The following is a 26,018-nucleotide window of genomic DNA, read 5'->3' on the forward strand; positions in this document are numbered from 1 at the left end:
CCAGTCAAGCTTGCAAAAAAATATCATTTGCCCGATAACAAATGTTGGAAATGTAAAGAGATTGAAGGTACATTCTTTCACCTTTGGTGGACGTGCCCAAGGATCAAGGCCTTCTGGGAAATGATATATAATGAACTGAAAAAGGTATTTAAATATACTTTCCCGAAGAAACCAGAGGCCTTCCTCCTGGGCATAGTGGAACAATCGGTGTTAAAGAAGGATAGAACCTTTTTTATGTATGCTACAGCAGCAGCAAGAATTCTTATTGCAAAGCATTGGAAGACACAAGATCTACCCACCATGGAAGACTGGCAGATACAACTAATAGACTACATGGAGATGGTGGAAATGACTGGCAGAATCCGAGACCAGGGAGAAGAGTCAGTGAAAGAAGACTGGAGGAAATTTAAAATTTATTTGCAGAAACACTGTAAAATTTTTGAATGCTGACGACATTGAAATGAATTGAAGGGGCTCTAGCAACAAGGCAAAAAGTATGAGGGGATTAATAATAGATGAACTAATAGAATATGAATTTGCTGAACTAAATTTAAAAAGGGATACAAAAATGGGAGACATGAGGAAGTCAGGAAAATAAGTTAACTAAAGTGGAGATAAGAAAGAGGGAAATTTTGTTTTTCTTTTATATGTGTTTTTTCTTTTTTCTTTTTTGTGTTTAATGTTTGTATTTTTGTATTTTGTATTTTTGTATTTTGTATCTGTTTTGCTTTTGTTTTTTGTTTTTTCTAAACTTTCCTATCGATAAAATCCAATAAAATATTATTTAAAAAAACAAAACTAGAATTGGATGGCTCTGCCACCTACTGTTGATTCCCCTGCTTTCTGACCTACCAATAGCAATGGTCACCAGCCACTGCTGGTTATAACCTGAAGTGGGTTGAAAAGTGAGGATAACAGAGGCAGCTCAACATCATGTATCACACAAATGAGGCTAAAAATTAAGCCAGCTCCTTGTGAAACTATGGAGAACTACTGATCTATATTACATCTTTTCACAATTTGACCCACATAATGAAAGCTTTTTTAAAAAAAATGGTGCTTTGGGTGCACAGACAAGCTCCAACAGTAATTTCAGGAGGCAAAGCAGCACTGGACAGCCATGACAACTGTCCATTAATAGATGTTACATAAATTGAATATGCAGCCTACCAGAAGGCAACTGCGGGAATGTTTTAAGGAAAGAACTGGATGCTTGCTGTCATCAGACAGAGCAGGACCTAATCATCTGCTACATTCCACAGATCTGACCTTGCAGCAGTTCCACAGCAGAGTGTGACATGCCTCTCTCACAGCCTAATGAGACCTACCCCTCTAGCTACAAAATTATTTTTTAATTGGGATGGTACCATGTCAAAGCAAATGCTACTTAGGTCTCAGAATGTCAACTCCCTTTGCACCAACTAATTTTTAAGTCACTTGGTGGACAGTAGCTACCTACAGACACCGTTGCTGTTTCAGGTGTTCAACAAAGTAGAATAAAAAATTCAACACCTAATCTGTTCCCTTACCACAATCTGCCTCTGGATTCAACAAAAGCAATCAATACAGCATGAAAAGCAGCAATGAAATACCAACTATATATAAGTAGTTGTACCAAGATTTCTTTGTGTGTGTGTGTGTGTGTGTGTTCATGTTTATTATATTTATATTTTTGTTATGTTCATTATATATGAGGGGTATGGAGTGTTAGGGGGTGGGTAGGACCTCTGGTGGATGGATCAAACCTCTCCATTCTGAAGGAAACCAGCCCTGAGTTCTCACTGGAAGGACAGATCCTGAAGCTGAGGCTCTAATACTTTGGCCACCTCATGGGAAGAGAAGACTCCCTGGAAAAGACTCTGGTGTTGGGAAAGATGGAGGGCACAAGGAGAAGGGGACAACAGAGGATGAGATGGTTGGACAGTGTTCTCGAAGCTACAAACATGAGTCTGACCAAACTGCGGGAGGCAGTGGAAGACAGGAGTGCCTGGCGTGCTCTGGTCCATGGGGTCATGAAGAGTTGGACACGACTAAACAACAACAGCAACAGGACCTCTGGTGGGGGGCACTCCATGTTCCTTCTAGGGTAGTTTGTTCTTCTTTGGTCCTCACCCTGCACTCAGCTCTCACCTGTGGCTCCTGGAAGCTGTCAGCGTGCGATAGCAGCCACACCCTGGGAAACAGTTTCAACTGAGTTAGGGACTTCCCTGCATGCAAAGACAGACACTGGTGGATTGAGTGGACGAGGCCAAGGGTGGGTCCAATGATCAAGAAGGCGGGTTCTGTAGAGGGAAGTGAGGGGAAGACGGGGCTGGTCCACCTGAGAAGGTAGTCCACCTAGGAGAAGGAAGTCTCTGATCCTAAACCTCCTCTACATTGCAGGATAACTTCAGGAGAAGAAAGGGCTTAAGGAGTATACCCTACACAAATCTGGGGTGGAGTCCCTAAGACAGTTGGATGTTGTCTTGTATGCCTCCTTCCGGCAACTCCCACAGCCAAGCTGGTGTTCTGCTTTCCTTTGGGACACATCAGCGAGGTCAAGTCATCTGGACAGCCCAGGACCTCCATACAGGACCATCCAGTCTTGCTTCTTAAGGAGGTTGCTTCTGTGCTGCTAACTCAGCTGTTTGGCTTCACCACCAAAGGTGCACCCTATTGACTCTTGAGACAGATGGATGCCAGCAGCAACAACAACATTTGTATGCATTGCTACATGTGGTGTTTGACCATAGTAGGGAGGGAAACAGCTTGAAAATGAGAGCTTGGAGATTTGGGAACAGCCAGGCTGCCTTTGCAATTACTAGAGGTTCTTTGGGTCATCCTGATATAAGAATTAGAGACCCCAGATGTATATTTTTATTATTTTAATAATGTTTCAATTTAATTGCATTTAACCTTTCAGAATGTATTAAGCTTGATTTTTGTGTGTTCTGCATTTGCGAGCCTCTCCCTCCTTTGCTGTATTCAATCTCTCCTTATCTACCCCTGAAAGTGGTACAAATGGCAGGATGTTTTAGCACCGGAGGGTAAGTCAGTTATCCTTGAAGCTATCTGAGACCCTGGAAGAGGATTTTATGATGCACTATCCCTCCCGTTGAAGGCTAGGTTGCCAGGGCAACATCGGACATCCAAGACCTAAAATGGTCAAATAATCTGGGCACATCGGGGCCACTCCAAGGTGATTGTGGGGTTGAAAATACCAGTATGGAGCCATGGGTGTTTTACTTCTCGTGACCTGTAACATTTCCTGACATATGTGAGGATGTTTTATGACTCTTTGTTTGAACTGCTATATAAGCTTTTGTTCTGAAGTGCCTTGGGGCAGACCTTCTCCACTGGCAGGTTGAGTTGAGTGAGCTCTGTCCTATTGCAACAGCTATAACAAGCGCTGGGTTCCTAAATCTGGAAGCTGGACTTGAAAATGGTTTCCTTGGTTCTGTGGTTTATTCAAAAGGTGGTTGTTCCTCACCTGGGTAACAAACAAGGTGCTGTCGAGGTGAATTCTTACCACAATCCTCTACAGCCAACTACTCATGCAATTCGTACTTCAGGATTGGAAGGCTAATCACCCATTATCCATTACTCAACGGTCTGAAAATCTCACTGCCCTTCTGACATTTGAATGTGTATCTTACAATCAGCAATCTCATTTGGATATCGGTTTATACACATGGACTTATTGTATTGAAATTTATGGGGGGGGTATTTAAATCAGGACTGATGGATTCTTCTTATTGTTAAATGTGAGCAGACTTTTTTTCTTTCATATCTGCAGTCATATATACCCTTGATGCAATCATATGTACAACTGCAGGAAGTGTGCTCTTCTATAGCACTTGATTAATGTGGAAGCATGTGCTGATAATGTAGAGAGGGGAGAAATATGCAACTGAACTTAAGGAACTGGAAGCTGAGGCCCCCTGTAAACGTTCCGGTTTTGTTTGTTTGTTTTGTTTTTAATCTGTTATTGCAGAATTCAGAAAGAGCAGAAGCCACAGCAGAAGGAAAACACCAAACATTAAAGAATGAATGAAGGAATCGATTCATCCATAGTGTGAATGTCCAATGCCCCTCCATCCCTCTCTAAATGTAGGCTCTGAACAACATCTGCCCCTCCCCAATGTCTGGGTGATTTCCACATCATGATATATCACCATCTAAACATTATGGTGCTGGAGGAGACTCTTGAAAGTTCCCATGGACTGCAAGAAGATCAAACCTATCCATTCTTAAGGAAAACAACCCCGAGTGCTCACTGGAAGGACAGATCCTGAAGCTGAGGATCCAATACTTTGTACTTTGGCCACCACATGAGAAAAGAAGACTCCCTGGAAAAGACCCTGATGTTGAGAAAGATTGAGGGCACAAGGGGAAGGGGACAACAGAGGACGAGATGGTTGGACAGTGTTCTCAAAGCTAGCAACATGCGTTTGACCAAACTGCGGGAGGCAGTGGAAGACAGGAGTGCCTGGCGTGCTCTGGTCTATGGGGTCACGAAGAGTCGGACACGACTAAACAACTAAACAACAACAACAAACATTGTGATATATTGATCTATCACAATGTCTGAAATAAGGATGGAGCTATGTAGAGGCATTGGCTATTTTCATGGTTCTCCCCACATTGTGATTTTTGCATAGCACAAGCACTCACACACCATGATTTGCAATATATGGCCAGGTCAAAAAAAATTATGATACTGATATCACAATATGGACTTCAAACTGGCTTTGGAAGATTTTTTGATATATTGCCCAGCCCTATAGCTGTGGAGAAACAGGAAAACATTCATGAAATTGACCTGTGAAATTGAGGGAAAGCAGTATCAATACAGACTGGATTGCTGCCATGTGGTCTCTGCAGGGCTGACCTTGGGCCTGATCCAGAAGCTCCAGGTAGTGCAGAATGCAGTGGCTAGACAGCTGATGGGGAGCAGGTGGCAGGTGGCACCTCTGCTAAAACATACATGCTGGCAATGTATATGCTATTGTGCCAGGTTACCAAAAAAATCCCTGGACAGCTGAGGTCTAGGCTTCCTTAAGGATAACCTGAAGCCTTATACACCAGCTCTGTCACCGAGATCTTTCAAGGGACCATTGTTAGTTGCCCCCATGTTGCAATGGCCCAACTGGCCACCATTAGGAAATGGGCATTTTTGACGTTGGTCCCATGCTGTGAGATATTCTTCCTGCTGGGCTTTGGCAGCCATCTTGGCTTTTGACTTTGAGCTGTCTTTTGAAGACCTTTTTAGTCCAACAGGCCTTTGCAGCTTTTGATGATGACAATGATGAAGATTTCATTTTACATATATCACTTTAATGTCCACTTGTACTGTTTTGAATTGTGTTTATGTTTTAGCACTGATATTATCATGCTTATTTATTTCAAAATTTTGCTGAGGGGTGCGTGGAATGGACAAATCAAAGCAACCCCTTTCGATGGGAGTGAAATGACTGAAGATTGTCACCTAGTCATTTCAAGCCAGACCTGGGCAGGTTGTGGGACACAATGAAAGTGTTGTCACCTTGAAATCTGTGCCGGTGACCTCACACTCTGTATGAAACTCTGTGCAAAGGTTTGGCTGGCGCAGGCTGAATTTCCAGCAACAAATAGCCCTGACCAGTAGGAATTGCCTGTCAATCATCAAGATCGCTAGCAGCTTCCCAATCAAGGGAAAGAATAACCAAGAGGCAGCTTTGTTAACAGTGTAATTCGAAACAGAAAGGATTGTGATAATATGCCTTCATTTTCATTTTCTTGCAGTAGCCTTTCATGCCTATTACGATGTATGCCACTGTTCTGGAGGCAAATTGCTCTAACTAAGCACACAATTAACAGCCTAAGGCTTGATCCTCTGATGGAAAAATAGGAGTAACTCTGGAAAACTGCCAAGGTTTAAATTCAAGCAAGCAGAGCAGAGAATCCCACCCAGTATTTCCATATTTATATCAAATTTGACACTTCATAACTACCGTTTCGTGTTGTTATCTACATACGGGTGTCTTTTCTATAAATATGGAAATAAAGTGTTTATCACTAGCTCCCCAAATCACATTACAATTCCTGCTAAGGGCAGCTCCTTGGATGAGTGCTTCTTTCTTTGCCTGTGCCTTCATGAGAGATTCCGCATGAATCCCAACAAGTCTTGCTTATTGCAAGCTGATGGGCCAACAGAGCACATTCACCCAATGCTCTCACGTTCAATAGCTTTAATACTGTTTTGGGGGGACAGAGGGAGAGCAGGTGTGGGGGACTCCCTGGTTCTGAATGGGGCAACTGTGCCCCTGAAGCACCAAGTGCGCAGCCTGGGAGTCATTTTGGACTCGCAGCTGTCCATGGAGGTGCAGGTCAACTCTGTGTCCAGGGCAGCTGTCTACCAGCTCCATCTGGTACGCAGGCTGAGATCCTACATGCCTGAACACTGTCTCACCAGAGTGGCACATGCTCTGGTTATCGTCTGCTTGGACTACTGCAATGCGCTCTACGTGGGGCTACCTTTGAAGGTGACTCAGAAACTACAACTAATCCAGAATGCGGCAGCAAGACTGGTGACTGGGAGTGGCCACCAAGACCATATTACACCAGTCTTGAAAGACCTACATTGGCTCCCAGTATGTTTCCAAGCACAATTCAGAATGTTGGTGCTGATCATTAAAGCCCTGAATGGCCTTGGCCCAGTATACCTGAAGGAGCATCTCCACCCCCATCGTTCAACTCAGACACTGAGGTCCAGCTTTGAGGGCCTTCTGGCGGTTCCCTCACTGTGAGAAGTGAGGTTACAAGGAACCAGGCAGAGGGCCTTCTCGGTAGTGGCGCCCGCCCTGTGGAATGCCCTCCCATCAGATGTCAAGGAAATAAACAACTATCTGACTTTTAGAAGGGAAGTTTTTAATGTTTGAAGTTGTTCTGTTGGGAGCCGCCCAGAGTGGCTGGGGAAACCCAGCCAGATGGGTGGGTGTATAAATAATAAAATTATTATTATTATTATTATTATTATTATTATTATTATTATTATTACAAAGTTCTCAACAGGCCCACAGAGCTCCTGTTCAGCTGGGTAGCCAGAAAGTTGCAGGACATCCAAGCATATATGAACTTGGAGATAAAGGCCTTTTTTTTTTTACTGAACAGACCCCCCCCCCAAAAAAGTACAGTGGTACCTCGGGTTAAGAACTTAATTCGTTCTGGAGGTCCATTCTTAACCTGAAACTGTTCTTAACCTGAAGCACCACTTTAGCTAATGGGGCCTCCCACTGCCGCCGCTGCACGATTTCTGTTCTCATCCTGAAGCAAAGTTCTTAACCCGGGGTACTATTTCTGGATTAGTGGAGTCTGTAACCTGAAGCGTCTGTAACCCGAGGTACCACTGTACTGGCATGGGACCCATGGATTCCAGGTCAGGTGCAGTCTGCAAGTGCTAGTTAAAGAGGCCTCAGCGGCAGAGCAAGCCGATCTGGTGCCTTGGGCGGCATGTGTTCCCTGGGCTCAGGGGCGGGGCCAGCTGCCTGCAGGGGCGGGGCCAGCCAGGGCAGGGTGCTCCATAGGGCCCCTGAGGAGTCTGCCTGGGTGCTGTTGGAGTGCCTGGAGGCTGTTGAAGGATGGATGGCGGCTAACAGATTGAGGTTGAATCCTGACAAGACAGAAGTACTGTTTTGGGGGGACAGGGGGCGGGCGGGTGTGGGGGATTCCCTGGTCCTGAATGGGGTAACTGTGCCACTGAAGGAACAGGTGCGCAGCCTGGGAGTCATTTTGGACTCACAGCTGTCCATAAAGGCGCAGGTCAATTCTGTGTCCAGGGCAGCTGTCTACTAGCTCCACCTGGTACGCAGGCTGAGACCCTACCTGCCCGCGGACTGTCTTGCCAGAGTGGTGCATGCTCTAGTTATCTCCCGCTTGGACTACTGCAATGCGCTCTACGTGGGGCTACCTTTGAAGGTGACCCGGAAACTGCAATTAATCCAGATTGTGGCAGCTAGACTGGTGACTGGGAGTGGCCGCCGAGACCACATAACACCGGTCTTGAAAGACCTACATTGGCTCCCAGTACGTTTCCGAGCACAATTCAAAGTGTTGGTGCTGACCTTTAAAGCCCTAAACGGCCTCAGCCCAGAATACCTGAAGGAGCGTCTCCACCCCCATCGTTCAGCCCGGACACTGAGATCCAGCACCGAGGGCCTTCTGGCGGTTCCCTCATTGCGAGAAGTAAGGTTACAGGGAACCAGGCAGAGAGCCTTCTTGGTAGTGGCACCTGCCCTGTGGAACGCCCTCCCAGCAGATGTCAAAGCAATAAACAACTATTTTACTTTTAAAAGGCATCTGAAGGCAGCCCTCTTTAGGGAAGTTTTTAATGTTTGAAGCTGTACTGTTTTTAATATTCAGTTGGAAGCCACCCAGAGTGGCTGGGGAAAACCCGCCAGATGGGCGGGGTATAAATAATAAATTATTATTATTATATTATTATTATTATGCCTGCCTCCTGCCAGTCAACTACCCTACAGCTGAGGGGGAGGCAGCAGGCGGACCGTTTGGGGCAGCGCAGATCCTGTGGGCGCCCAAGTCACCACGTCACTCCCAGGAGTGACGCGTGGCTTGGGCGAGCTGCAGGCCCCCCATGATGAGTGCCACCTGGCATTTTGCCCCCCCCCCCTCAGTGGTCCACACAAACACGTCAGAACCACACAATCACATCTCAGCCACTCTCTTTCCTTCCCATACATTAGAAAGAACTTTCTGGTGGTAAGAGCTATTTGACAGTGGAATGACTGCCAGGCTCTCCATCAGTGGAGATTTTAAAAAGAGAGATTGGATAGCCTTCTGTCAGAGATTATTTAGCTGTGAATCCTGCACTGCAGAGGGTTGGTCTAGATCATAGGTAGGCAAACTAAGGCCCAGGGGTAGCTTCAAGAACGCTGTCCAGCCATCTCATCCTCTGTCGTCCCCTTCTCCTTGTGCCCGCCATCTTTCCCAACATCAGGGTCTTTTCCAGGGAGTCTTCTCTTCTCACGAGGTGGCCAAAGTATTGGAGCCTCAGCTTCAGGATCTGTCCTTCCAGTGAGCACTCAGGGCTGATTTCCTTCAGAATGGAGAGGTTTGATCTTCTTGCAGTCCATGGGACTCTCAAGAGTCTCCTCCAGCACCATAATTCAAAAGCATCAATTGCAAGTCTACAATTCTCTAATTCCTCCTGCCACATTCACCCCCCCCCCACATTGAAAAAGAGGAATGTGCTGGAGAAATAAGCGAAGAATAGATTGCAAGGAAATAACTTGCCATCTAAATAGCTTCCCGGATTCAGGAAATTAAAGTAATTTAGACCAAACCCAGCCAAGTGTTACAAATATATATGCAGGATATAATTAAAAGAGGTTTAAGAAATTAATAACCTTTTATGAAACTCTCAACACCTGAGAGCGTACAGTCCAGTAAGTCTGAAATGGAATACACACACTTTCTCTCTATATATATATCTGACGATCCATATTTCCAGGGCAATATCGGCTCAGCAGGTAGAAAAGTTAAAATTACTCACGACAGAACCGCAAACGTGACCAATGTGATCATCAGGCAGAAGATGGAGATGGAGCAGCCAATGTAACTGATGGAGGACAGCGCCACCTTGTGTCCCGCTGAGAGCTGTGCGCCGGGGAAAAGAGAAAGGACGCCTATTGTTAATCAATTGGATTAGGCCAGCAAGGAACAGTTTATCAACAGCTTTAGCCAAATGGGAAAAAAAGTCATAATGACATTAGCAGGGCGGCATTCAGAAAACTGGGTCATATCAAACAAGCAGAAATATTCACACAATGAGATTTAAAAATAAACAAACACCCTCAATAAATAAGAGCATTTGAATTTGCAGAAAGCAGTACTGATTTCCGCCCGCCCCCGATCTGTTTTGCCCTGATGCACAAGACCTTAGAGCCAAAATGTTTGGTTGTGGCCAAGGCTGGATTTAGGTTTTGTTTGTTTGTTTGTTTTTGAATATTTTATTAGTTGAGTATAAGAACAATATATAATCAAATACAAGCATTCAAATACAGTTTCCCCCTAACATCCCCCCCCCAAAAAAAACACCAAGAAATTTCACCTAGAATCATAGAATCATAGAGTTAGTTGGGATCTTGAGGCTCATTTAGCCGGAAAGCTATCTATAGACAAACGCCGGCTCCCTTGGCCTGAAAGCAAGATGAGCACCACACCCCATAGTTAACTTAACCATCCAGGGGTCCTTTACCTTTACCATTCCCATGCCATTGTCCCTTACAAACCTGCAACCTTGGCACCACACTCGAATCAGCTGAGCTGATCCGTTGAGTTTGCTTTTAGAGAGAGGGGTGGGGGGTTTTTTATTTTTTTTATATAAATATTTTATTAAATTTTCACAATAAAAAAGCATACATAGACAAAGAAGATACAAAATCACAAAAAAAATTCAGTACAAAAATACAAACATTAAACACATCAAAAGAAAAAAGAAAAAAGAGATAAAAACACATATAGTAACAAAAAACAAAAATTCCCTCTTTCTTAATTTCTCATTTTCAATTAGCTTATTTTCCTGACTTCCTCACGTCTCCCGTTCTTGTATCCCTTTTTAAAAATTAATTCAGCAAATTCATATCCTATTAATTTATCTGTTGTTAATCCAATCTTACATTTTACTTCGTTGCTAAAGCCCCTGCGATTCATTTCAATGTCCTTAACATTCATAAATTTTACAGTATTTCTGCAAATAAATTTTAAATTTCTTCCAATCTTCCTCCACCGTCTCCTCTCCCTGGTCTCGGATTCTGCCAGTCATTTCCGCCATCTCCATATAGTCCATTAACTGCATCTGCCAATCTTCCAAGGTGGGTAGATCTTGTGTCTTCCAATGCTTTGCGATGAGGATTCTTGCTGCTGCTGTAGCATACATAAAAAAAGTTCTATCCTTCTTTAACACCGATTGGTCCACTATGCCCAGGAGGAAGGCCTCTGGTTTCTGGGTGGGGGTTTTTTTAAGGCCAGGATAGATTCATGGAAAATGAGTCTGCCCATGTTAGCCAAGTGGAACCTTCATATGCAGAAGCAATAAAGCACTGGATACCAGATACAAGGAACAGGCAACAGGATATGATGCCCCATGCCCTATTCATGGACAGATGTTTTTTTTAATTAAAGATTTTCTTGTTTTAAAGAAGTATGTGTAATGTCTCTCGTATTTTTTCCATGTAACATTTTTGCAAATCAGTTTCATTTGTTGAGACATTAGGAAGAAAAGGGGTGGAGGCCCTACTAAACATCTTCCAAGACAACAATGCCCATTTACACCACAAAGAACTCATAACCCACCTACTTTCAGCAGCCAGAAACACCATAACCAGACACTGGAGAGACCTGTCAGGAGTAAGCATGGGCCAATGGTACCAAATAGTATGGGAAACAGCCCTACTCGAAAAATTAACCAATAAACTGAAACTGACATGGGGACAAGCGGACAGAGGATTTGCACGTTCTCCATGAGACTTGGTGAATGTGTGCAATGTCTGGCTGTTATACCCATTAACTGCTCAGCTTCTATTACACCTAACGTATACACACAGTTTGGTCATCAAGTGTTAGTTGCTGAACTTACACCTCAAACAAAAGTAGATTTTTTTTTCCTTTTTTTAAAAAAAAAGTTTTGAATGGGAAGAGCTGAAATCTTCTGTTATATTTATGAGGCTTTTTTTTAAAAAAAAAAAAAAGAGACAGTAAAAGGATTTTTTTTTTCCATATTCATAATTCAGTCTGTTGAGAGTTATCAGAAGAGGGGTCTGTGCTATTGGCTCTCAATTATTTAAAGAGGTGTTTTAAATTTTTCATGCTAAGTTTCCTTTTATTTTTAAATGATATAAGGAAAACTGATATAAGGAACTGATAGGAAAACTGTGTTAATAATTAAAAGAATCGTTAAGCACTTGTTTATCTAAGAAAAAGCGAGGTCATTCATTCTTTACTGATTTACGGGCCAACACAACAACAACATGGAAAATGAAGAAGAAGCTCAAGGGTGGAATCTTAGCTCCAACAATAATAACTGGAGACAATGTTTATAATTACAAATTACTGCAAGAATCATTAATAGGTAATAGGCCTTTAGAGGGGAGAAATTAAATTCTGGATGATCACTGCCGTGTAAGGTTTCAAACAGGTTTGAGTCAATAACTCTAGGTCTGGTTGATGTGATGCTATGTATAGCAATTACAGTGGTACCTCAGTTTTCAAATGTTTCCGCTGATGAACATTTTGGTTTTCGAATGCCAAAAACCCAAAAGTAAATGCTTCCATTTTTTAACACATCTCACAAGTCGAATGGCTTCTGCTGAGTGTTTCTCAATTTTCTCAATTAAGTTTGCAGGCCGCCCTTTGCACCTCAGTTTTGGAACTCGAACAGTCTTCCGGAACGGATTATGTTCAAAAACCGAGGTAGCACTGTACCCACTTGCTATATCAGTGGCAGGGAACCTCTTTCAGCCTAAGGGGCAACCATTCAGGGGATGTGTGCCACTGATGGGTGGAGCCAGACACAAAAGTGGGTGGAGCAATTAATGCAAATGTCATTTCATGCAGTAGGCCAGGTACAATGCAAGTTCACTTCACTCTTTCTCTCCCTCTATCCTCCACCCAAACAACCAAAGGGCGACTGTATCAGAGTTCAAGGACATATGCCAGCCAGGCAAAAACACTCAAGGTGTGGAGCAAAGGCTAGTGAGGGCTCTGGCCTCGGGAGAAAACTGAGCTCCAGATAGAAATACCCGGAGGGCCGCATTCAGCCTCTGGACTTGAGGTTCCCCTTGTTAGAATTCCTGCTCCATGATTGCAGTCATGGGATTTTTGTCTATCACATGATGGTATATGTTTTGACTTCACAGAGTGGGAAGTAACGGAGACAGGATGTTTGTGTTACTGTGTTTCGTGAAGTGGGACTATTGTCCTTTGTTCTTTCTCTTTGCTGTCTGATGCTAGAGAGAGAGGGAGCCATGTTGCAGTGCTTCGTGTGTGTTTATATGTAAATAAAGTAGATTAGCCAAAATGCTGAGGTCTGTTACGCAAGCTGCGAAGACTCTGCGGATCCCTAAGTGTGCCGATGTCTGTTGGCACTGGTCACTGTGATGTTCAGGCTGAAGAAGGTGTTTGAAGCTCCCAAATGAATGACCAGGAGGGAGAGAACATGCCAGTCGGGCATGTGACTCTACCAGGGTCCTACTCGAGTGTAGGACGAGCTCATGAAACCCCTCCCATGTGTGCAATAATCATTTTGCAAGCACAACCGCCAGGGAGATGCCTCAAGACTTTCCACATGTGCTGCATCAGTAGGATTTTGGGTATCGCATGGCAAGACAGAAGAGCAAGCCCACATCTCCCAAGACCACATCCGCAGCATGTTCACACTCCTGTCTAAGCAACATCTATGCTGTCTTGGTCATGTCCACAGAACGGAAGGATTCCCAAAGACATGCTCTACGAGGAACTGGCTTCAGGCACCAGGCCTGTTGGCAGACCAACTCTGTGTTACAAAGATGACTGCAAACGTGACATGAAGGCTGGCAACAACAACCCTGTCATGTGGGAATCCCTTGCAGATGACCGCAGTGTCTGGAGACAGACAGTCCGGCTGTGCATCCATAGCAGTGACCAGAGGAGGAATGACCACTGGGAGGAGCGCAGAGAGAAGAAATGCCATGGTGCATCTACACCAACACAACTGGACGCCTTCCTCTGCCCCAGCTGCAACAAAACATGTCTCTCCCTTATCAGTCTCTACAGCCACAGCAGCCGCTGTGATCTCCCAACAGTTTAACTTCACCCACAAAGGCGCACTCCTCCATTTTCTCCCGAGACGGATGAATGCCATCAGTATTATCTAGACTAAAATGGACAAGCTGTGGTTTGTTAGTGTATCAGATGTTAAAATCCTTAAACATAAGGACAGTTGTAGTGGATCAGATGGGAGGTCCAGGTAGTCCACAAGCGTCCATAGCGGCGAACCAAATGCCTCTAGCCAGCCTGCAAGTCAGGCTTGAAGGGTACAGCCCTGATATCAGCAACAGCCTCTGAATCTGGAAGGAGGCAAGCCCTGCCTCGACTTGGAGTCACTGACAGCCTAATGCCTCATGGATTTCCCTAATCTACTTTTAACACCAGCTATGCTGCCCGCCATCACCACATCCTGCGGCAGAGAATTCCACAGATTAAACTGCGCACTGTATGAACAAATAGTTCCTCTTGTTTGTTCTGAATCTCTTGCCAGTCACTGTCATGGGATTACCCTGGAGCTCTAGAGCTTTGTGGGAGAAAAGCTCCTCTCTGTTGACTTTCTCTGTACCAGACATAATTTTATAAATCTTTATTGGGTCCCCATTTCCTTTGTAAACTTAACTATACTCCAAAATCAAAACCTTTTCCTCATATGGGGAGCTGCTCTGCATTTTCTGGTCTTTTGAGGCACCCTTTTCTGCTTTGCAATATTGTTTTTGAGATGTGGCAACCATCACAGTACACAGTATTCCTTCTGAGCTGGGGGAAGGTGAATGGATGCTGTGTCGAATGCAGTCGTGCTTGTCCATTCTGGCGCATGAACACTAAGGTCACCCTCAGGCTGTCAGTAGTTTGCGGAAGGGATTCAAGAGCACACCAGGAATCTAGTTTGGGGTGAGTAAAATGGACCAAAGCTCTCTACCAGCCTGGCATAACAAATCCACTTTTAAAAAGAAACATGATTATTTGTAGCTAGGAAAGTGCACTGGAAAGTTGAGGATGACTGGATAATGAATGGGAAAATATACAAACATCACACAAGCAAATCAGGTTGAATGCCCATTGACATATATCCTACCCAGGAAAAAAAAATCAAAATGAATCTACCATCATACCTTGGATTCCGAACGCTTTGTGAGTCAAACGTTTTGGCTCCCGAAAACCGAAAACCCAGAAGTGGGTGTTCTGGTTTGCTAATGTTCTTTGGAAGCCGAATGTCCAATGTGACTTCTGCGGCTTCCGATTGGCTGCAGGAGCTTCCTGCAGCCAATAGGAAGCCGCACCTTGGTTTCCAAATGTTTTGGAAGTCAAATAGACTTCCGGAACAGATTCCGTTTGACTTCCAAGGTACCACTGTACTATATTTTGGGAAATTGTTTGTCTGTCCATCCGCTTGTTTTCTATAGCTTCAGATGCCTCTCAAGATATTGTCACCCAACTGAGCACGAGGGTTCGCCTGGTGATTGTGGCTGTCTTTGTCAAGGTTTGGACGCTGGCTGCCATTTTGAACCAAGATGAGGGACTGAAACAGGATTTTGGTGTGACTTCACCTGGTTTTTAGCGTGATTGTCCAAAATTGCAAATTGCACTATTTTTTTAAAAATGCTTTTTGTTTGTTTATTTCTTTAAAAATGCCAGATAGCACTGAGCAACGTGGGAACCAGGGTGAACCTCCTTCTTCTGATCAGAGGGCCTGTAGCGGAGGAGACAGTCTTTAAGATACAGAATAATAGAATTGTAGAGTTGAAAAGGGTCCCTCAAGAGTCTTTTAGTCCAAATGCCTGCAATGCAGCTATCACAGCTATGCCAGGAGCCTAAATCATTTAGAGCTTTAAACACTAAGGAGGAGCACTTTGAATTCAGCCTGGATATGAACATACAACACATGCAGCTGTTTTAAAATAGGGGTTATGTGAGTTTCAACTGGGACCCTCAGCTGATTATCTAGTCACTGCATTTTGGACCAAGTGAAGTTTCTGAGTCATCTTCAACGGCAGCCCCAAACAGCACTCATTGCAATATAACCCCCTGGAAACAAATCAGAACAAATGCTCAGGTAAGACTGCACATTTTCTAAACTGCATGTAAGCTGAATGCTCATTAAGCAAGTCATTTGGATGAGTCCTAAGGCCTCTTACAAATTCTTTGGGAGAAAAAGTAACCCCAGGCAGCCAAGGGTAAATCCATCAGTTTTGCTTTAGGATTTTTTGTTGTTCCTGTTCTAGTAAAACAGTTTATCTGTATTTAAAGACTAGTAAAAATATGGTTTCTCATTTTTCCAGTCTTATATTCTGTGTTCCACATACGTTTGCATTTTTAAAAAGCCTCACAAGAATTCAACAGCATTTTAGTGCAAATTTCCTGTAATATACAAATATTTGTATGCAATCTTGCCTAATATACACATTTTTGCAAAGCAATTTCCCTAAAGTAATGCATTTTTTATGTTAATTGTCACTACTCCATGCATTTTTATGGATCCTTTACCCCAGTATATTCATTTTTGCATGCATTACTTGGTTGGAGAATAGGTAAAGGTAAAGGGACCCCTGACCATTAGGTCCAGTCGTGACCGACTCTGGGGTTGCGGCACTCATCTCGTTTTATTGGCCGAGGGAGCCGGCGTACAGCTTCTGGGTCATGTGGCCAGCATGACTAAGCCACTTCTGGCGAACCAAAGTAGCACACGGAAACGCCGTTTACCTTCCCGCCAGAGTGGTACCTATTTATCTACTTGCACTTTGATGTGCTTTTGAACTGCTAGGTTGGCAGGAGCAGGGACTGAGCAACAGGAGCTCACCCCGTCACGGGGATTTGAACCGCCGACCTTCTGATCGGCAAGCCCTAGGCTCTGTGGTTTAACCCACAGCGCCACCCGCGTCCCCTGGTTGGAGAATAGCAGTGACTAAATTTCCACGGGGGCTGTATTTTGGAAAGAGAGAATCGGGTAGGTTTTCCTGGAACTGAATCAAATTTCTCCCTGCAACTGTAGCCTGTAACCTCCTTCCAAGCTTTCTTGGTTGAAGCAGCCCAACTATGAGAGGTGTCAAAAACCAAACTTCCTTCCTGAATAGTCTGTCTATAAGTCTATGATATATAACGAAACCCTGTGCACTTGGCTGAGGAGGCAGACTTCCCTGGAGGTGAAAGGCTGGGTGGTTTTCTGGATCAGCTGTTTGCTGAGTTTTTACCTGTCAATAAACCATAGAGAAACAAGCACAAAATTGTGGGGTACGGGAGAAAGTGTCAGTTTCCCAGGGATTTTCCAGCACCAAGTGTCAGAAACACTGAATTGTAGTAGACGAGCAATGAAAAACGTATCTGGAGGTTTTGCAGACCCAGGATGGCAAGCTATTAGAAATTCTATCTACAGCTGCATGCATTTTAAAATGGACTATTTCTATTTTCACAGCTCTGAAAATTAATAGAAATACAAGTCCAGTTCAGCTTCCTCCTCTTCTTCTTTTTAAGGCAGAGCTGTGAAGTGGAAGATTCTACCCCCCCCCCCCATATATATGTCTAAGCCATTTATAACTTGCTTTTCTGAGGATCAAAGCACTGCATGAACCACAAATCCATTAAACCAACGTAAACACAGAACAATTAAAGGGTGTATGTATCTGCTCTATACAGTTGGGGAAATGGTTTGTCTGTCCATTTGTTTGTTCTCTATGCATTCAGATGCTTCTTGAGATATTGTCACCAAACTCAACGCGAGGGTGGCGGTTTTTATTGACAATGGGTCACTGGCCACCATTCTGAATCAAGGTAGCAGACCAAAATGTCACTTTGGCATGACTTTGTCCATTTTTGTGGCCTAGGTTTTGCTACCTTTTGAGTTATGGTTGCCAAACTTTGCATGAAGGTTCCTGCGGTGGTCGTGACAGTCTTTGTCAGTGTTTGAACACAAGACATTATTTTAAATCCAGACAGCAGAACAAATTGTGACTTTGGCATAATGGGTCCAAACTGCACCAATTTCATTCTCAATATGAGGATTTCTGAGGTGCCAGCAGTGCGTTTTTTGGGGAGGGGGCACTGGTGGCCATTTTGAATCAAGGTAATGGACTGAAACAAGACTTTGGTGTGAGTTCATCCAATCTTTAGTGCAATGGGTCCAAACTGTACTGATTTGGGTGCCTCTGAAGATATTGTCACTCCATTTGGCAGGACATTGTCAAATTTCATAGAATCATAGAATCATAGAATCATAGAGTTGGAAGAGACCACAAGGGCCATCGAGTCCAACCCCCTGCCAAGCAGGAAACACCATCAGAGCACTCCTGACATATGGTTGTCAAGCCTCTGCTTAAAGACCTCCAAAGTAGGAGACTCCACCACACTCCTTGGCAGCAAATTCCACTGTCGAACAGCTCTTACTGTCAGGAAGTTCTTCCTAATGTTTAGGTGGAATCTTCTTTCTTGTAGTTTGGATCCATTGCTCCGTGTCCGCTTCTCTGGAGCAGCAGAAAACAACCTTTCTCCCTCCTCTATGTGACATCCAGTACTCCAGGTGTGGTCTGACCAGAGCAGAATACAGTGGCACTATTACTTCCCTTGATCTAGATGCTATACTCCTATTGATGCAGCCCAGAATTGCATTGGCTTTTTTAGCTGCCGTGTCACACTGTTGGCTCATGTCAAGTTTGTGGTCAACCACGACTCCTAGATCCTTTTCACATGTACTGCTCTCAAGCCAGGTGTCACCCATCTTGTATTTGTGCCTCTCATTTTTTTTCCCCAAGTACAATACTTTACATTTCTCCCTGTTAAAATTCATCTTGTTTGTTTTTGCCCAGTTCTCTAATCTGTCAAGGTCGTTTTGAAGTGTGATCCTGTCCTCTGGGGTGTTAGCCACCCCTCCCAGTTTGGTGTCATCTGCAAATTTGATCACGATGGCTCCAGCATGTGCCAATGTGGATGCCTCTGGATATATCCTTGCCCAGCCTGGCACAATTGTTCCCATTGGGGAGCCAGCCTTCTATATCTATGTTTTTATGGTTCTTTATCTATGTTGCTGAACACCATGCTGAAAACAAGGTAGTGGACCAAAATGTGACCACCCAATTTTACATTAAGTATCCCAATATATATATATATACCGTATCTTTCTGTGTATAAGACGAGGTGTTTTTTTATTTAAAAAAAAATGTTTAAAATGAGGGGTCGTCTTATACACGGATAGTGCAGGGGGGGATGTGTGATTGGTGGCAGCCACAAGCAAGTGATTATCAGTGGTGATCGGGCAGGTGATTGGTGGCTGTGGCAAGGCCTGCTGGCGATTGGCTGTGGCGGTGGCAATTGGGCAGGCGGCTGGCAGCAGCTGGCAGCAAGAGGGCAAATGATGGAGGGCTTTGGCGAAGCAATCCCCCCTAAAATAAAGCTTAACAACTCTGGGCAATCTCCCCCCATTTCCTTAATTTGGGGTCTCCAAAAATAAGTGTGTCACATACACCGGGGCGTGTTATACATGGAAAAATATGGTATATATCAGGCTTCCTCAGCCTTGGCCCTCCATATGTTTTTGGCCTACAACTCCCATGATCCCTAGCGAGCAGGACCAGTGGTCAGGGATGATGGGAATTGTAGTCTCAAAACATCTGAGGTTGAGGAAGCCTGGTATATATAAACAAATCTATTAAAATACAGATAGTAAAAATAGCATATCACTGTTTAAAAGCCCTTTCCTTTCAAGCCTAGGTCTAAGACATATGAGGTTAAAATGAGATTATCAGAAGCCTGAATCCTACGTCTTTAATGGAAGTGCAAAGAGCAGCAGCAACAAACAAACAAAAACTATGGAGAGCTTGTTTGGAAGGAAAAGACATGCCCATATTTGTGTTGGATGAGCATAGCTGAGCAGCAGGCTGCCCAGCTGGAAAAAAAGAACCTTTATGATTAATTCTGATTTAATTCTAGTCACATTTGTTGTGGTGTTTCTCTCCCGCCCGCCCCCCCCCAACTCCGATGATTTGTGGGGGATTTATTTATTTATAAAATAAATATTTACATACCCTTGAAGTCCTAATAAAATATTAAGGTGGCATACAACAATATATGCAAGTCGGGTGTCACTTAAAAAGCCATAAAGGCAACGGAACATAATCATTCGATTGGCCAATCAAGGAAGTTTGAGCAACGTGAAGATTCCCATCAGCATAAAAGGGTCTTCAAGGAATGCCTGAAAGTCAAGCACTCGAGGGTGACAGATTCTGCTGGCGACAGATTCCACAGCAGGGGACCAGCAATACAATATGCCTGACTTTGAGGTGAAGCCAGCCAGGCCTCTGTGAAATTGGGGACAACAAAGAGTTGTGGCTACAGATGGAAGGATGGGTCACTTTCCGTTCTCCAAGTGGCCCTTCTCCTCCTGTCTGGCCAGCATGAGCAGAACACACTGGCAGAAAAAGAGACTTCTCTGTCAGGATGCTGAAGATCTTGAGGGGGAGAAATGAGAAATTGGTCTAAGGGCCACATTTTTTTATGGGCAACCATCTTGGGGCCACCTGCCAATGGGTCCTGGAGTCAGAGGTGGGCAGGGGAAAGGGCAGGGGCAAAAGTGGGCAGAGAAATGGATGTACCATAGGCTATATTCCAACTATGAAGAAACCAGAGGTTTCCACATTCACACCCTCTCTCTCTCTCTTTAAATTATTTTATGTATGATTTTCAATTTTATACATTTCAATAATTTCATAACCATTTTAACATTTCAAAACTTGACTTCCTTCTCCCTCTTTCTGCGCTTTCTTAAATTTATTTTTAACATCCTGCATATCCAAATTAACTTAATTTACTCATTTATTCCTTTAGTTTAAATATATGTGCTTATAAAACTTCAGGTTATTACAATAATCCCGTCAATGTTCTTATCTGTTTACAGTTTATTTGTAAATATTCAATTTGTAAATATTCAATAAACCATTTCCATTCTTTTATAAAAAAAGTTTGTTATCCTGATTTCTGATTTTTCCGGTAAAGCTTTTAAAGAAGCTTCTGGGTGTGTTTTTTTTCAAAAGTTATTTTAAACATCTTTTTCAATTCATTATATATCATTTCCCAGTAGGCTTTAATCTTGCTATAAGACCACCACATACAATAAAAAGAACTTTCTTTCTCTTTGCATTTCCAACGCTTATTTGATTTGGATTTATACATTTTGGCCAATTTACTCTGTGTTAGGTACCATTTATATATCATTTTCATATAATTTTCTCTGACCATAACATGCTGTAAATTTTATATCCATATTCCACAATCGTTCCCGTGCTTCAATATCTATATTATGACCGACAATATGTTTTGGATGTTGTATGTGATGCCATTAAAAGGTTTTACGAATCATGAGAACTAGCCGACCTGACTGGGAGAATCCGTGACCAGAAGGAGGAGGACTACCAGGAAGAATGGATGAAATTTAAAGATTATTTAGCTAAATATGTTAATTTAATTGAAAAAGCTTGTAAATACCAGATAGGCCTAGGATTTTAACATGTTAAGTGATGAATTAAGAGGATATAATGCTGAATTGAAAAGAAAGAAAGATGTTAATGAATAAGTTAATTTTTAAAGAATATTGGTGCTGGAAAACCGTTAAAATGATTTACATTGAAATTCAACTAGGGAGACACGAGGAAGTCACTTAACCAAGTTACCGAAGTTTGTCTCCCATTCCAATAACATCTTATACATTTTAGACAACACTTTTACATTACATTCTCTCCAGTTGTGATAGTCACACCCTCTCTATTATCCATCAAGCAAAGAACCAGGAACGTCACATTCCTCTTTCACCGAGGTATCCCAAGCAAGCCGTTCGAATAAGCAAAATAAACACTGCAACCATTGAGACATAGGATCCCAGCCCCTCTGCAGATCCCTAACTAATCTGAGGGGTTTGGCTGCATTTTCTTTTTCTGAATATCAACAAAGAAGTCCTTGGCTGCCCACCACCCTGTTACAATTTTTCAGATGATTGCCACTCGATGATTACTACTTTGCTTTGCTTTGGAAACAGACACCCTGAACACGGATGTAATTAATTTTATGAAGAATGTTCACAGGAGGCGATGGAACCGGCAGTCACGATGTGCTCTGATAAGGCAAGGAGGGACTCCACAAGCCGTTCAGTCAAAAGCCGGACTCTCCCATGGAAGCCACAGTTGGCCTAATTGAAGTTTATCTAAAAGAGAAACATAAAGGAGTCCGCCCCCGCCCCCCACCGCTCACTCTATCGCAGCCAAATACATTTCCTCAGGGCACTCCGCAGCTTTTGACTCCAGATTATTAATTCACTGCCATGATCTGTGCTAAACAAATTTCAGGTTTCAAAGGAAACCTGCTTCTGCAGATGCCTAGCAAGACCCTACTCACTTTAAAAGTTTTTGCCACAACTTTTTTTAAAAAAGAAAAGGGTACTTAAATTCTCCAGAAGTTTGTGTCACGTAATTAATTAGCAGGCTCTTCTCCTTATCTTTAAACACCTGGTGTGAAAAAGATGTCATCAAGGGGCAAGCTGGGTTTAAAAAGCTGTTAGAAGGCTCCAGCCATGAATCTTCACAAACTGAGATGGCAACTTTAATTTCTCCAGTAAAGGGCTTTCCCTCAACTATGGAGAGTGCAGGGATAGTTGACTTTCAGGGTGGAAAACAGAATCATGTCCCTTGGTAAACATGAAACTGTTATGCTGCATCAGGCAAAAGGCCTGTCTAAGTTTAGGATTCTGTTTTCCAGAATGGCCCAGAATATGGCTGCATCAGGCATCAGGCATTTGTGCCTGCCAAGCACTGTATTCACTCATGGGTCCTCTGTCATGAAACCGGAAGCTGGTGGTGAGCAGGGACAGTCAAAAATGGCTGCCCCCCTTCTCTCTCTCTCTCTCCTCTCTTTCTTCTACCCATTTCTTTCTCTCTAGCTAGATCTACACAGCTATAAAAAAGCTCTGAATACACTCTGCAGAAAAACATTCTAAAGCACACAAATGAAAATATCATTGTTGCAATTTCAGCTTTACATCGCCATCTGGTGTCACAGTGTTATAATACTTTTATAACGCTGTACTTTGACTAATGTAGCTGAGTCCTTTCTCTTTCTGCCACCCCCTTCTCTCTGTCTTTCTGCCACTCCTTTCTCTTCTCCCCCTTTTCTCTCTTTCTTTCCTCACCCCTCTCTCATTCACTACCCACTTTTCTCTTTCTGACACTCATTCTCTCTTTATCATCTTTTCCTTCCTTCCTTCCTTCCTTCCTTCCTTCCTTCCTTCCTTCCTTCCTTCCTTCCACTACCCCTTTTCTCTTTCCTTCTGTCACCCCCACCCCCACAACTGAAGCCTGGGGAGCACACACACCCCAACACCAATGTCACCTCCTTCTCTGCCCCCCCCCGTAAGTTTCTAGAGCCTTGGGTAAAGCAAAGAGGGCAGCATTTTGCAGGATCAAGGTTGACAGAGCCCTGCTCACCAGCATGCAGAGGGCCAAGAGGAGGCGATGCGCTCACTTCGAACCTGTGCTTGAGCATTCAAGAAGGCTGCACACTTTTTGCAACCCCACCTATCTGAAGACTTGAGACGTCTCTGATGCATAGTCCCACAATTATATCCTAAACACTTTACTTTTAGAATGCATAAGGGTAATTCTATGACCCCCTCTTGTGCAAGTGCACCCCTTCTGTTTTTTCATAAGTTACTGTCCTGGTGTCAGGCTCTGGGAATGTGGCTTCCTCTCTCCCTTTGCCCATGGATAAGCAGGACAAAGCAAAATAGTCCCTTATCATTTAAAGAGATTTTAATGATCACAGCCAAAAGACGAAGAGTCCATTCTCAAAGCAATGGTGCTCCCAATTAATGTCTACACCCACTCCCCCCCAAGTCACCCTCATCACTTCCTTGCCTTGCAACCTGATCTTTCAGCCACCATGCTTTTTGTATAGCCACCTTATCTGCTCTACGTGACCTTGGACTGATAGGCTGCACATTTTCCATTGAGAGACACTCTGCTAGCTCTCTGTCTTCCAGTTCTTCTTCACTTTGCTGTTCACTCCCCAGCTTCTTCCCAACTTTTGTCTTCTGAACTATGCCCCTCTGCAAACCACTGTTCCAAATCTATACAGATCCACTGTGCCTGGGCAGCTTCAGGATGCTGGTCAGGAGCAGGAGGAGGCTCCCACCATTCCTCATCAGAGCTGATACCTGGGCATACCTCTTGAATGGAAAGAGGCATGCTATCCAAAACAATTTAAGAGCAGGCAATACTTTCATATATCTGAACTGGGAGGGGGTGCAACAGACTAGCCCAATCAAAATTGATGTGGTGAGTTGACAGAATGTCAACCTCCAGTAGAGGTTAAAGTGGGAAGTGGGAAGCTATATTATACCAGACCATTTTGCATGGTATTGTTAACTCTAACTGGCAGGGAGCTATGGATGGGCGTATCACTTGCACATGATATTCCTTCAACTTTGTTCCAACCCATTTCTACTATAAAGGTAAAGGGACCCCTGACTGTTAGGTCCAGTCGTGGACGACTCTGGGGTTGCACGCTCATCTCGCTTTACTGGCCGAGGGAGCCAGCGTACAGCTTCCGGGTCATGTGGCCAGCATGACTAAGCCGCTTCTGGCGAACCAGAGCAGTGCACGGAAATGCTGTTTACCTTCCTGCCAGAACAATACCTATTAATCTACTTGCACTTTGGTGTGCTTTCGAACTGCTAAGTTGGCAGGAGCAGGGACTGAGCAACGGGAGTTCACCCCGTCGTGGGGATTCGAACCGCTGACCTTCTGATTGGCAAGCCCTAGGCTCTGTGGTTTTGACCACAGCACCACCCACTACTCTAAAAGCCTACTTTGCCATTGAGTTGCATATAAATTAAAACACTAATCTACCATTAGCCTGCCCCCACCCCTTTAAAAAAAAGCTCCGCATGAAAATTATTATTGTTGTTATTATTATTTGCAAGGTTGGAAATGAAAGCTGCTTCCCGGTGATCTGCTTACAGAGCTTTCCTTGTTATAAAAAATAAAAAAAAGTATGTTTGGGAAGGGAATGAGTTTCCTGCACAAGAGCTCCAAATCAATATTAAACGCTGTCAGGGTTGCTTCCAGATCCTAGCTCACAGAGGATCACGCCAGCCAGCGATCATTAAATAAAAGTCTTTATTGAGTTACAGTCTCCATTCTCAAGCTGCTGCGCACAACTCTACGTCTTATGCTTAGATCGGCGAAGCTCCGTCTGAGTCTCCGCCCCTTGTGCACCAACTTAATATCCTAGCCCTGCTCCACCTTTTCCGCCTGACAGTTCTCCTCTGGGTCCCTCTGCCCCCCGGGGTCTCTTCCTTCCGGGATTCTTCTGACGCTGACCCCCCGGACCCTTCTGTCTCCTTGCGCCGGGCTTTAGGACCTGGCTCCCTTTCCGGGCTGCCTACTGCGCCACTTTCCTGTGCATTTGAACTTGGCGCGCGCGCCCAACCTTCCACCTTCCGTCTAACCGTCTCCTCGCTCCCCGATGGAGGTGTGGCCACTCCTGACTCGTGCCCTCCCTCCTGTTGTGAGCTGCCAGCGCTTGAGCCCTGGCGCCCTTCCTCATCCCTGCTCTCTGGCGGTGACGCTGGTCCCGATTTCCAACTGCTCCCCTCTGAGTCCCCTCTGGCTCTATCTTCCTGGGGTGTCCCCCTAGTCTCCCCCCTTGCCCTGGCCACTGGTGCTCCTTTTTGTGAATCTTCTGATTCACTGGAAAGACTCGGAGATCTCGGGTTGTCGTCATCACTCATCTTTTCTTCTGCCTCCTCCCCCTCGCTCTCTGTTTCCTCCCTTTCCCTCGCCACTGCTCCTGAACCCCTGACAAACGCGCAACCTGAATTTGCCAGTGTGTGAATGAATTCCACCCCAAAATACCAACCGTCTGGAACTACCCAAAATCACTGTTAGTGAACAGGAAAAGGGGGGATTGTTTTCTTCCGAGAAGGGCAAAGAGGAGAGGGAAACACTGGGAAGTTATTCTCTTGGGGAATGTACCGTAACCTTGTTTTTGCAGTAATTAGCCTAAGTGATTTCTCAGAAGCACAAGTGACCAAAGCAGAAACTCTGGCAACCAACCAGTGCAAATATATCCATATACATTCACCTCCTTTTAAAACACCTCTTTGCAATGCACTGTGGCCTGTGCATCTCTTACAGCTGCATAATAAGAGGATTTGTCTCTGCTTTGTTTAACGTTCCTTGATGTTATTAATACTCATGAGATCA

The 26,018-nt window shown here is 44.1% G+C and overlaps 1 protein-coding gene and 1 long non-coding RNA gene across 5 annotated transcripts in view; one reads left to right on the forward strand and one right to left on the reverse strand.

Annotated features, from left to right (window-relative positions):
* The window catches only part of LOC309521568, a 503,597-nt gene that overhangs the window by 195,713 nt on the left and 281,866 nt on the right, over window positions 1-26,018 (forward strand). The window lies entirely within an intron of this gene.
* The window catches only part of ADGRD1 (adhesion G protein-coupled receptor D1), a 304,658-nt gene that overhangs the window by 106,878 nt on the left and 171,762 nt on the right, over window positions 1-26,018 (reverse strand). For all 3 annotated transcript variants that reach the window (XM_082204127.1, XM_082204128.1, XM_082204129.1), the window contains one exon: window positions 9,530-9,633. In XM_082204127.1, the coding sequence (XP_082060253.1) occupies window positions 9,530-9,633 (104 nt within the window). The remainder of the gene's footprint in view (window positions 1-9,529; window positions 9,634-26,018) is intronic.

This window comes from Podarcis vaucheri, assembly GCF_965113315.1.
Source record: "Podarcis vaucheri genome assembly, chromosome: 16".
NCBI lineage: Eukaryota > Metazoa > Chordata > Lepidosauria > Squamata > Lacertidae > Podarcis > Podarcis vaucheri.